The 14,725-nt window shown below is 31.7% G+C and overlaps 1 protein-coding gene across 5 annotated transcripts in view; it reads left to right on the forward strand.

Annotated features, from left to right (window-relative positions):
* LOC105255044 (hemicentin-2) overlaps window positions 1-14,725 on the forward strand; it is a 404,047-nt gene that overhangs the window by 236,414 nt on the left and 152,908 nt on the right. For 4 of the 5 annotated variants that reach the window (XM_025412106.1, XM_025412103.1, XM_025412107.1 and 1 more), the window contains one exon: window positions 810-1,045. In XM_025412106.1, coding sequence (XP_025267891.1) covers window positions 810-1,045 — 236 coding nt within the window. The remainder of the gene's footprint in view (window positions 1-809; window positions 1,046-14,725) is intronic. The other variant, XM_025412105.1, reaches the window with a different exon arrangement.

Here is a 14,725-nt window from a genome sequence, read left to right on the forward strand (position 1 = left end):
TTATATACAGAGAAAGAAAAAAAGTATAAAATTATATATTTATTTATCGACTTCTTAGATCAACATGGCGTCTGAAGCTATCACATCATAAAGACCATTAGCCTTGTATAAATGTTTTTGTTTTTTATGCATAAAACAATAAGCATACCCAATAGCGGATTGCACAATAAAAACTTGAGGAACTATGAAAATTGAGTTTAGTAGTCTACTTAATAAATGGCACATGTCCAAAAATTTCGGTCCGTATGTACCTAAAATGTTGGTAGAGTAGAAAAAGCAGTGCATCTTTTTTATAAATAACGTGATAAAGAGAGATACGAGATGATGATTAGATGAGAGCGCTGTAATCGTGTAAGAGTTCGCCGTTTAATGAGAGATCCCCTTAATTAATTTATTAGATTAATATATATTCAACAGTATATTTTTTCAATATTCTGAAATATTATATTTGAATGTGAGACACACACGTCGTGTGTTTTAATTCCAAATGAATACGCGTGAGACGAAATAATATATTAATAATATTCTTTCCCTCGATTATCCATAATTCCTAAATTACGTTTCCATATCTTCGTCATATATCTACACGTTTAACAATGTTCCTTCGTCTATATATATTATAATATCCGGTTTCAGTTTGTAATAGTAACTTCCGTGTCGAATAACATCACGGTGAAATTATTCCCTCTACGGGAACAAAGTCTCGCTCCGCGATAGTAGTCCAAGTCGCTTCGTTGCCCGAAGATCGGGCCATGACGAAGTTTGTTGTGCATGAAGTGGAGTAATGCGGACGTTGCGCTCCTTGTCAGAAGTTACAGAATACGACCGGCGACATGGTTGCACGAGGGTAACCCGGTGGACATGATCACGATAGATACGAGAACGGAAATGAGCGGAACCGGGCATCGATACATCGGCGACTCAACGACTGCCGCGTTGCATATAGACAACGTCAGATTAGAGGACGATGGTATGTGGAGCTGCACGTTGGAGGACGATCGGGGGAAGATCCTCTTCGGCAGACCGGTGAAGCTGGTCGTGCTCGGTGAGTACCTTGCAATCCCTTTCTCAACGCTTAATCCCTTGAAGTTTGGATTTTCTATTGACGTGAAGAATTAAAGCCACTCACGCGAATCTCGCAAAATTTTTCATATTCATTTATATATTTATCTGTATTTAAAAAAACAACATTAAATATGTAAATATTATCGCTGAACATTTGCATTTATATATTTACGAATGCTTATTTGAATTATAAGTCGTGTTATATTGTTGAAAAAAGAACTTGAAGAGTGCCAGATATATTGAATAAGATATATTTAATAGATTTATAAAGCTATCAAAGAGATTTAAAACTATTAAAAATTCATTTATCTTCCAATATCAAGTATATGATTTCTTATAATATTGATAGGTTAAGTCTATTGATTGTGCGATCAATATTACTTGGATAATCATGTATTTGGACGTTTTCAATGACACACAAAACAATTGTGCAATGACTAAAACAATTTGCAGATTTTATATATGCCATAATATTTATTTTTAATATAAAGTAATATGAAGGGAATTTTTCGCTTTATCTTGGCGATTATAAAAAAATAACAGATTTTTTTATAATTCAATTTTATGCGCTCTTTCCTGAAAAAGCGAGATGTAGATGAATTTTTTGGCAAATGCGATCCTATCTTGCATAAAGCCTTTCAATTTCGCGCGAATAATTAAATTCTCACAAAATTCTGACTGATGAAGTTTTTTAGGAATGTGCCGGATACATTTAGGAGCGATAACATACGAGAGAAAAATTTTTCCGTAACGCATAACGTTGGAAACGCAAACTTTTACTGTTCTCGATGTTATCCACTTTTACATTTCATATAACCTTTCTCTAAAAATCATGATCGCATTCGATATTAAAGACATTTATTATTTTAATTTTAAAATATATTTGATTACACGCCAATACGCGGAGAATATTTCCATTTTATTTTTATATTATATGAAATGATATAAGAAATTTTTTATCAAAGTTTGTTCGTGTTTCCAGATGTACGTTTTTAAAATATCAAATTTTCATAAAAATTAATTTTTTCCTTCTTATGTCTTATTGGCTCGCGCAATAATGATTTATCTATTTTGTAACAATTAAATAAAAATCAATTAATGTTACACAACAATTATTATACAACATAAAGGAAATGTAACCTGCTATAATTTACAATTAAAATTTTTTTTGCGCTCTTTATTCCACATTTAAACACTATAGGTAGCGTCACTGTTTTTTAAGAATCTTCAGCAAGAGGTCGGGCGACGAATAAATTGCGGAACGAGACTTTCTAAGCTGCCTGAGTCGACAGTAATGGCAGGATTTATGCATATTAATTCGTGCCACTTGAATCCGCCGGTCGCATCGTTATATGAATATGCATTTGCCCTAAAAGTTCCCGTTTTACGTCTCTCTTTTTTTGTAAATAAATGCGTCGCTTGTTTTATCGGCTACATTTGTCTTCGCGACAAATTCGGGAGGCAAAGTAATCGCTAGTTGATGCACGCATGATGCATTTTCAGTATCGTTCGAGACTAAATAAACCTTTGCTTCGTATAGTCTTCCTGTTTTTAATATCCAATAGCAGTAGAACGATGGAAACACGGTTAATTGTTATCTCTGTCTCTTGTGAAATGATACGTCCACTCGAGATGCGTATGTATAAGTGGATGCGCGGTTGACACATTCCTCATATACGTTTTTCTGCATTCCCCCCTGTGCGTCGTCTGGTTATTCCGCTTCAGGGTGATGTTTATTTTTCGGTTGCCGCGTGAAAATTTTGCACTGACAGCGATCTTTACCAACGGTATATTCGCAGCTTTGCTTAGCACGACACTTTTGAACGTTAATACAGATGGAGATTATTTATTCCCGAGAGATTTATAATTTTGATATCATTCTTGCGAAAGAGATCTCGCTGAAACTTTATATTAGCTCATTAACACACACAAATACATTTACATTTTCATATATTATAGAGGGCACATTCTTCTAATAAGTAATACACGCTTTGAATTTTGTTACGTTCTCTTGTGGTTTCTGATATATGCGATTTTGAATAATTTTCGTTTATTTGTATCTTATATTATTTTTTTCTTATATTCTATTTTTTTGTTATATTCTATATCTGTTTATATTTTTTATTTATATTTGCTATCTATTTATATTTTATTTATATTTATATTTATTGTATTATTGTCATTACATTTTTTGTTTTTATTGCTTATTATATCACCGTCATTAAGCTTTTGAGAGAAAGAGAGAGAGAATTATTGTTTAGTTTCTCTAAAAATTCTTTTTATTTACATATGCCTATCATTGTGCCCCTTCTAGTACGCTTTAGAATTGTTGTTTAGTTTCTAGGAATTTCGAAATAAATATAACAGTATAGTTTTATGAACTTTTAGTCATTATTACAAGCAAAAGGTAAATAAACGAGGTAAATTTATGATTATATAAAGATAAATTTTTGATTATATATTTCAACATTGTATATATGTGATAAAATTAACTAAATACTTCACTAAGTATTTATTATTAAAAATAAAGAATAGAAATATTGAAATAAACGAACGGCCAGGAGATAAGTAGGACTCTTTTCTCGTCCTCCTTCTCCTAAAAAGAAACTAATTTAACCTAAATTTATTTCTGATTTAACATTTGTTTGTGTTAAAGTCATTAAGATTAAATTCTCTTTTCTAAACATTTTATTTAAAATCGTATATATATATATATATATATATATATATATATATATATATATATATATTAGAAACCAAAGGGAGCCTCACAAAATTCAAAACGTGTGTTATTTAGAAGAATGTATCTTCTATGATATGTCAAAATAAAAAAAATGATTTGAGCTGCACAAGTTAATATAAAGCTTTGCCGAGAACGTTTTTCGAACCAAGTATTAGAATAGACGAAAGGAAAAAGGAATTTTTAATTTGCTTTTTAGAAATAAATAAACTCTTATGTGGGAACGATAAAAATTACAAAGGTATTTTAATATAAGTAAGATTTATTTAATATTAACTCACGATATTGAATGTATCTTGTTCATAAATATCTCCGTGAGCTTAATTCGCATATAATTGACTCATAAATAAATGCTGTCGTTGATGTAATATCGAAAAGTGGATTTTGACTGCTTCCAAATAAATCTCGAAACGTAAGCAATTACTTTCGTTCACTTCTCGGCACTCTGAGTTATTTCGCGTATCTCAATGAACTGTACCGACTTTATAAATCTTCGGATATATCTTCTCTCTATTGTACCTTTCGCAAGCCGGTCGAGTAAATACGAAAGAAGAAAGCTAAAAGTTGCCTGCTGCATGAAATATAGCACGTAAACCGCGGTGCACGATAAGACGTTGAGTACACTTAACGTCTATCCTGGCGAAGTCGAGAAAAACAAATCAACTTGGGTGTTCCAATCCGGAAGCGCGCGTCCAGCACGCCAATGCGGGCAAAGTCAGTTTTCATTGAAATGCAATGGCCCTTGTGTTTCTTTTGTATACTTTGTTTTGCACAGTATGCCGTGCCATATTGTATTCGTGTGCGAATCGCGAGATTTCTATGAGAGATATACTGTCGCAAAGTGAGACAGAGCTGTGTTACGTCATATTGATATCCGAGTATCGCACTATATATATGTATTTATATATGTATATATGTATGTATATGCATATAAATATACACCGTATATATGCAGGATGTTTCTTAATAAGTGCGACAAATTTTAGGAGATGATTCTTCGTCGAAAATTAAGGGGGGCTTTTCATATAAACATATACTCCTACATTGCTCCTTGTGGAGTTACACTCCTTCAAAAATGGGGGTAAAAATTAGGCTTTTATTTTTTTCTCAAATTTCGAATAAGTTAATGAAATGAAATTAGGTGGATATTTTCTACTAATTATTTATTAATATTTTTTTAGCCTCTCGTATTGTTAAGGGGATGAAACTAGCAATCCCTATTCAATTTTTTATTAAAACTTTTAAATGTTTATGTGAGAAACCCCTCCTTTTCGACAAAGAATCATCTCCTAAAATTTTTCGCACTTATTAAGAAACCTGTACATATATAGCGTCCATATAAATGCATTTTTAGATTTTTCTTCATATCTTTTTCTAAAACAAAGAGTTATTCTTGTTTTATTTCGTCAAGTTTAACTATTTTTGAGAAAAAAAACATTTGATCGATAAAAAGTAAATCTTCATATTTAGATAATAGAACAATAAATTTGAATTATACAAAATTGAATTAATTGCATTAGAAACAAAACAAAGATTTAGTCAAAATTGCAAAAATGTGCTCGATATAACTTTCTTCTGCTCTAACACATTTCCAAGCACGATAGGAATGAGATTAGATTTTTAATTTCAATTTTTAATTTAATTTTTTCTTTCTATGTATATTTGTTGTCAGCTCGATAATATCGATCTAATATCAATGTTGAAAAATGTGAATAATTTAATTATAATTCATAATTTGAAAGATCCGCAATTAAATGATTTAATTTCACAATGTTTTAATAATGTTAAAATTATTGTTGAGTATTATATATTGTATTGGCTTTTAAAAGCTCTATTGGATATCAGAAAATTTGCGATAAATTTAATGGCGGTCGTAACGTCGATGTGTATAATACCTTTTGACAATAATTCCATAATGTACGCGGTATGTGTTTATGATTATCATGTCTCTCCAGTTATCGGACTTAGCTTTAACTACGTAACGCATACCACACGTTGTTTATAACATAACTATAACATAAAGCTATGATGAGAAAATATACAAATTCAGTTTGCAAGGTAGAAATTTCATTTATATCCCGGTACTTTCGTGTTTACTCTTAAATTATAACTGTATCGCATACTTTATGTTCGTATCGATTTAAAATGACACATTTCTACAGAATTAACATTGTGAAATATATTGGCAGCCTCCATTATAATAATAATTTAAATTATTATTATTTATTATAATTATTATAATTATTATTATTTATATTATTAATTTAAAATACATAACGTCAAGTCGATTAAGAGTATTAAAATGTGTGACGATAAAAATAATAATATATTATACAATATAATAAACATGTAATAAACGTGAATATATATATATATATATATATATATATATATATATATATATAATAAATAGTTTGAATATATATAATTTTAATAGAAATAAATTTTATATAAAAAATTATTTAGCAATTTTAAAAGTAACTTGAAAAAAAAAGAACATTTAGTTTGATTCGATTTTTATTAGCCTGTCAATGTAATTTATAAAAATTACGAACATATTTTCTGAATACCGTTGCATATCTTTTATTACGAAAAAATATACTTGAAGATGGATAATATGTGAGAAGGAATTTTTTAACGATAACATCAGGTCCCGAATCATCACTTTTACGTTTCACCGAAAATTCAGTCGTCTCATCGTGTAGGTAAAACGCACAGGAAGGGCGAGGGAGGCTCTCGTCTTCCGGGTGAACGTACGTCTGCGGTTGATAGGGATAAATTTGCCTAGCGCTCCCCGAGTGCTCGACATCGAATCCGTGAGCGAGAAAAAGTTGAGAATAATGTACGTTTTATGCGGTTGCTAGGTTCCCTGTATTTTATTCGACAAATAGACGGGAATGTTAAAACGTTCGCCCCTTTAGCCCACGCGTTGGCCGCAGGCTGCGGCCTCCTTGGAATATATCTTCGAGTCATCCACCTTTGCATCTTCCTCTCCTGCACCTCTCAAAACACCTTTCACTCCTCTCGCCTTTTCGTGGTATTAGTTCCCTCGATTTCTTATCATTTCTCTCTACATGCAGTTCTTTTATTTACTTCTCTACTTTTAAAATTTTTACTTATAAATAATATTCATTTATTCGCGCAATAGAAGAATAAATAGATGTGTAGATTTTTCTGTGCCCTGTCCTCTTTCTCTCTCGTCTCTTTTTTTCTCCTTTTTCCTGAAGGAAATTCAATTTACTGCCATCTTCTCGCGTGCCTGCGCGGAAAAAGCTGACATTTAGCAGTTTACTGGTACTTGTAATCGCTCGATCTTTTCGATTTTTCACTTAATTCGCCATCATTACTTTTTACCTTCGCAGTTCCTTGCTATTTTTCCGTTTTCTTCTTTCGATCGCCCTCTCTAACTTCTCTTTGTTCTTTATCTTTCTTTTCCTGCGAACTACCACTCTATAAGGTTGACAAGATCGGTGTAAGGTACAGAGAAATCTTGTTGTCTGGCGAGAACAGAGGGCATTCCACTGTCTGACCAATATCGAACTACTCCCCTTTTGGCTATCTCTCCACTATTGCCGACCAATAGCGGAACTCCATCGGTGTACATATAGAGCAACGTCAACGAAATTCGTGTCATTCCGTTCGCTCGTATCGCCTTTCGATTGCGTTCGACGTCGTGGCGCTTTTTGATTCATGTACATATCGATACCGTTGCTGCTTCAAGGATGTTTGACCTCGATGCGATTCGAGGAAATTGAGATTCTTGTCTCAATGTTTTTTTATGCTCCTTTCTTCGAGAAATTACTAGCGATCCTCAAGCATGAAGATGAAATTGACACAAGTTTATACGGAAATTATTTATTTTATATATGTATATCATATGCGAATGATAATATTATTTTAAATAAGTGAGTAATGGATAATGGTAATATGAGTAAATATGATAAATTTATACGTATTTATAAGTTACTGCTATAATAAACTAATTATTTTTACATAAATACGATTTTTATCAATGTGTTATTTATAATAATATAATATTATTAATCCTTATATTAATCCATTATATTAATCTTTATTCCGAATATGGAAGTAATTTTTAAATTAATAGTTAGGAATTTGGGAGGAGCTCAAATAAAATAAAAATTAAATAAAAAATTGCCAATTTTTAATTTAATTTTCATTTTTAAATCTTCCAATGTTTTCATACAGATTTATTTTGATTATTTCATTTCATATATTTGCAATAAAAATATATTAAAGCAAATTATTTTGCAAATTTATTATTTTAACCTTTATTTAGAAGGATCAAAGAAAGCGTATAAATTTTTTCAGATTTTTTTCTCAATATTTTCATCCCTTGGAAAACGGATTGGACAAAAATATCCCTCTTGTATACTTTGAAGATGCCAAAAATATGGTGTAAGAGTTAATATAGGGTACATCTGAAATAATACACTAAATTTTAGAAGTATATTCTAGAGGTCAAAATAAGACTTTTTTTCCTATGAACATGAGTTTGCAAATGAACCCCCCCTCCGAGCTAGAGGCCCCTAAAGTTTGGAGAAAAAATTAAAAATTGGCTATATTTTAGAAAAAAAGGTTTTGACGTTACTTATCACCCTTTCTTAAGAGATAAATTTGCGCTGCGGGTGTTTGGTCAATTTCACACATTTTCGAATTTTAGCTGGGAGGGGGGTTTATTTGCGGATCCATGTTCATAAGAAAAAAAAGTCTTATTTTGACCTCTAGAATGCGCTTCTAAAGTTTAGTGCATCGTTTCAGATACACCCTATACAGTTAAGTTATTTTAAAAGTTAGAGAATATTAATACATTATTTCGACACTTTAAAAAAAATGTATCCCATATTATTCAAAGAATCGCAAATATAAAAATAATCATGTAACATCCAGGGAAATGATCTAAAAATATTTCCAATTAAATTTATTTTTATGCTGTCGTTTCCGCGAAGATAATTATCTGAATTCACTCTTTTTTATAATAGCATTCAAAAGTCAAAAGTACGGTTGATTCATAAATTCCTTTTTTTACACTGTGTACACTTTACTGCTACACACGACGATAAAAGGAAGAATTTACCGGCGGTACGTTCATTATTTCTATCATTGTCATCGTTCAAAGGAACGGAAACGTCGTGTTGTTCGAGCAGCAGAGAGCGCGAGTGAAACGGATGTCAAGGATGAAGCGGAGAACGTTTACGCAGGGTGTTCATAATGGCGCAGGGAGCATAATAGCAGGGCGGGCGCCCTGTATAAAACACTCCAACCGCGTATGGCTGTGTGTAAATTTCCGAAACGTGAGGATTATCTCATCCCGATTAAAAAATGATGTCGCGCTGACGCAGCGATTGTACGCTGTCGCTTTGTTCCCGTACAAATACGCAAATGAGAATTGTCATGAGGTCTTTTTGTCACTCGACGGTCTGTCGCGCGGACGCCGACGCGATTTATTCGTGCTGACTTTGTCAGCGCAGATCGGAACGATTAATTAATTTTTGGTTCAAATTCAAATGTAATTGTCGGACATGCAAGTACTCAGAATCATTAAATAAAATCGGTAATGTGCGCTGTAGCAAGCGAAGATAATTGAATTGACCGATGCCGCGTGCTGCTAAAGTACTCTCATTGAGTCCATCATACTGTTTGTGATTTATTATATGTCATTTATGATCGATGAGAAGTAATTGATGACAATGCGTGTTTGGAAAATGCGTCTGTTATAACTCGTTTTATGATTCTGTCGTGTTTTCACTTCACGTGTGAATGATGAAGTGGAATCGTGGCGAATATGTTGTTGCGATTGTTATGTCATAGTTGCTGTTATTTCAACGGATTTTGAGCGAGGCAAATATATAAATAAAATACCACTTGTCAGCAGGAAGTTATTTGATTTTATGCAAATAAGAAATTTTTCGTATCCAAACCTATTTTTATTATATTTCATATAATGCATGACGAATGTGCTCTGATCAAACATTCTTATTTCATTTTATATACTTTTTATATATTTTTATATGTTTTTTATATTTATTTTATATATTTATTTATGATTTTATTATAATATATTTATGATTATATATTTTATTATACATTTTTTATATTTTTATTTTTATGCTTTTATAACCATTTATTATAATTAATATGTTAATATGTAATAAATTTTGATTATTCATAAATCAAAATTATTTCTTTATTTTATACATTTTTGTATGAACTATATATTATAATATTTCACTATTTTAATTAATTACAAATATTTCCTTTGTAATTATTTTCAGAAAATTGCTCACTTATTACTGCATTAAAAATGATTCCATTTATGTAATATATCGAATTTATGATTTAATGAACGAATTTTTTGTATAAACTATATATTATAATATTTCACTATTTTAATTAATTACAAATATTTTCTTTGTAATTATTTTCAGAAAATTGTTCACTTATTACTGCATTAAAAATGATTCCATTTATGTAGTATATCGAATTTATGATTTAATGAACGAATTTAGCAGCGTGTGCTATGCAAGCCCAACTTTTGATGCAAATTCTATTCTCAAATAATTCGCTATCTCGAGTTACGTGCCCCAAGAACACACCTTTATGCTCAAGTGCAACGTTAATATGTTCCCTCGTATATATAAGTGTCGGCGGAGTCTGTGCGCGACATGTGAATCATACATACACTTAGACAATCATTGTTCCAGACTGGTGGAACAAGGGGACAATGAGATCGAGGCATTAGTGCAAGTGAAGTAAATTAGCGCAAAGCCCGGCATCAGACTACTACACTGTCCAGTGATTATTGACGCGAGCCGAATATTGGCCACTAACTACCCATTGAGCTGAAGGTTGCCTCGTAATTAATGGAACAGTCAGTGGGGCATTTCTCTGAATTGTCATTCTATTGTGATATTATTTTTACATTGCTTTTTGACATCCAAATTATCAGGGGAAAACGCCCGCAATTACATATCATTTGGATTGTTTTGAAAATGGTGGCTCAATTATTTCATTAAAATACAACGTATTATACGTTACATCTATAATTCATTGAATTTCGTAATTAATGCAATTCCACCACATTATTTTAATTATGCCGTTTGATTACAATGTATGATATTAATATAAAAAAACTACACAAATAATAATTAATGACATGATGTATTTTATTCATAATATTAATAACATTTCACAGGCATAATATTAATAATATTTTAGGAGCATTAGTATATATTTCCTAATATGAGGGGTGGAAGAGGGGGAGATAGAGATAGAGAGAGAGAGATGTATAATAGTTAAAATATTTTTATGTTATACAATTGTTGATTTTGGTAACAAGATTTGAAGCATATGTGTTATACGTAAATATACTTATCTATCTTCCACTTATCGCGCGAATGTTCTTGCGAATAGCAGATTGATCAATATAAATTACATACGCATTATGCACCGGATAATTGCCCATTTACCTCGAAAGATTGGTTTATAATCACGTAGCGACGCGTGTATGCAGATAGACAATGTATATCCGAAGACCAGTTATATGTGTCTTGTGATTTATGTAGTGCAAAAGAGCAGCCGCGTGTTATTCGTGTAATTAAGTTGATCACTGATTCGGCGCTCCGGCTCCTGTGACGTTTCGCATTTTCAATGACAGCATCCCCCAAGTTTGAATTTCAAATGTAATTAATGCCAAATTAAATCCTATGCTAATCTCCCCGTTCATTTTATACGTATAAGCGTAATGCCGGAATATTCAATATTTTATACGTGATATCGGCTTCTTTCGCACATTGATTTCGGCAGCATTAAAATAGAAATTAATTATTAACGTTATTCCGTACGAGCGAATACCTGAGGTAGTTATATAATTTTTTTATGCGAAATAAACTCGACTCTTTTTCGAATCCACTTTTTTTACTACATGATTTATCCCTACGACTCTTTTGCGTCATTTCTAATTTATTGTAATGCAAAGTATTTAAGCGATAATAAATATTAGATCAAAGTGTGCCAACAATCAAACGTCAATGAGACATGATATGTCAAAATGTAGGAATAAAATCTCTCAAAAGTTGTCTTCCACACTTACAAAAGTGTTCTTTTTCAAGCTGGCCCTCATTCATTTTTTCCTTTTCTTCTCTTTACTTTGCCCTTTTTATTTCCCTCTCCCTCTCTCTCTCTCTCTCTCCTTCCCTCTCCCTCCCTCTCAATCTCATGGAACATATGCGAGTGTGCGTGACGTAGATGTGTCGGTAGTCCGTATTGAAGTGGAGTGGCGAGTCAATAACCCCGAGCTTCCGAGCGACGGTGCACTCGAAGGGCTGTCAGTCGAACCGAAAGCTCTCCTGGCTTTACGACGTTATCGTCCGTGTGCATTTAGCGTCGGTCAGCGATATGCGACGGCCACTGTTTCCGGTGTTAAAGAAAGTGCACTTTGGCCGGTGCTACGCGCTAGTTGCCACGAGCGCGACCCGATTAACGATCTGCGATGAAAAGCGCCTCTGTCGGTGAAACGCTTGTTGAGCAAGCGCTTTTCCTTCCAGGGCACGATTAGATCTCTTTCCGTGAAGAAAAGTATCATTTTTACATTTCCAGACACTTGTTTCGGTTGATTTGCCGTTTGATCGATATTTCGAAATCAACGATTTAAACACTCCTCTGCTGCCCAATTTTTGATAACTTATCAATTTTAATTTTAATTTTCGAGCAATTCTCTTTATCTCTATTTAATTTTGAATTTATGATTTTAAAAGGGAGAAGAGAATTTCAATATATATATTTTAAACTAAATTACATTCTATATAAAAGTGATATTACATACATACTTTATGATATATCTGTTATGCAGTAAATAATTTTTTCTTTGTTCAAATTATCCTAAAAATTTTAATTTTATCTTTATTTCTATACAATTTATAATTTCAAAAGAGGGAAGAAAGCTTCAATATATATATTAAACAAAATTACATAGTAATAATAATTATAAATGAATATAAAGTTATACATAGTAATTATATTATTGCATGCTCTTGATTATCATAAAAGTATTTGGCTACGTAGTAATTTTGTTTTTATTTGACTGATCTTAAAAATTCAATATATACGATTGTTAAATTAAATATTTTACAACGTTTTTCCAAGTCGATATCGATAACGAGATTTATCAAGACATGGAATAATGCCTGTAGATCTCTTAAGCCCGTTTTACCGTACCTTGAAAATAAATTGATTTATGCTGACTTCGTTGACCCGCTTGATCCGGCAGTACTTAATTAATTGCTCGCGCACTGTGCGTCCGTTTCATGGCGATTCTGTAACCGGGCTTGCGCCGCAATACACATACCATTGTTCTGTTTTCTGGCTTGCTAGGAACGCGATAATTAGTTGGCTAGCTCTGGTCGTTCGGCTGCTTGTTCAGTTGCCGCGCAAACAGCTGCGGAACAATCTCTGGTGTTCGATGGGATTTAATGATGAAGCAAGACCGCAATCCCATTCGTGATCTCTCGGTCATATGGGCGCATATTTGTTTCACGATGTGATGGTAACGCGGTCAAGTTAATCTACGCCCAACTCGTATTCTTTTTTTCTAACAAACCGAACGATAAACCCTGATTGGGATATTAAAACGATGTTAATTCTTTAAAAAAAGAATTTTATTTTAAATAAATATTATAAATTGCGTAATACTCTCTATGATGATATATTTAAAATGATATTACAATCATATTTTTTACGTTCTTCTTTAATCTTGCGTAACAAAACATATTTACCGGTTTGATTGTATATGTAAAGATAATGTATAAAATATGAAAGTTCTTTTATCATGAATATTTTTTTAACATTTGTTTTATCAACACACATTTTATAAATTAATATTAAAAATTATTGTTGAAAATGAAGGATCGAAAAATAAGAATAATTCTGTTTGAAAAATTTATAGAATTTTAAATATATATTTTAAAGTGATAAAAAGAAGAGAAAGAGAATATTATTTAAAATTATATATTATTTAAAATCTTATTTTATTAAATATTATATTATTTAAAACATTTTTTATTCGCAGCATACTTTTCGTCTCTAAAAAACCCTCTCTCTCTCTCAATGTATATATATTTTTAATATTTTTATATTCGATGCAAAGTAAATGCTTGAAGGATTGAAAGTAAAAGAAACACCATTGAATTATATACTTGCTGTTTCTTGGCGTTTAATTTTTAAAGAGCAAGAAATTCTCTCGTTTTTGCGATACCTGGTATTCAACGTCGGTGCTTATACGAGCCATTTCATGTGAGAGCTAACAGTTTATGGGTTGATAGCGGGGCTCAATGGTGATGTTTGTTTTATACAATGGATCCAACACAATGTTCGTCAGTTTTTTTCGCGAATTTCTTTAACTTCACGTTAAAAAATAATGCATTGTGATGTATTTTGTATAAAATGTTGGCTCTCACGTTATGCGCATTCTTGTTAAAATTCTCCATGTCCAATATATGTACTAAATTGTATAGCTCACACTAATCAACGTTAACTATGTTTATACGGGATTTTACTGAAACACAAAGATACGTACATATAAAATTAGTTGGAAATTTAAAATGAAAAACGTTTAATTACCGTATTAAATAGCTCATTAATTAAACCGTATAAATTCTCGCTGTGCGAAAGTCGAGTGGGAATTTTATCCTTCCAATTGAACTTTGCGCGATAAATTTTATTGAAAAAGCTTTACGTTTCTTCGTATTGGAAAACATTTTGTTGGAATATTAATTTATATTAATTTAAGGATACTTATATTTGAAATTTTATATGTACGTTCTTACGATTATATTTTATTATTCGTTGAGTAACATCGATTCTTTCCTTCTTTTAATTTTATATCTCTCGCGCGAACGGAAT

The sequence above is a fragment of the Camponotus floridanus genome, unplaced genomic scaffold (assembly GCF_003227725.1).
Source record: "Camponotus floridanus strain SB8 unplaced genomic scaffold, Cflo_v7.5 scaffold48, whole genome shotgun sequence".
Lineage (NCBI taxonomy): Eukaryota > Metazoa > Arthropoda > Insecta > Hymenoptera > Formicidae > Camponotus > Camponotus floridanus.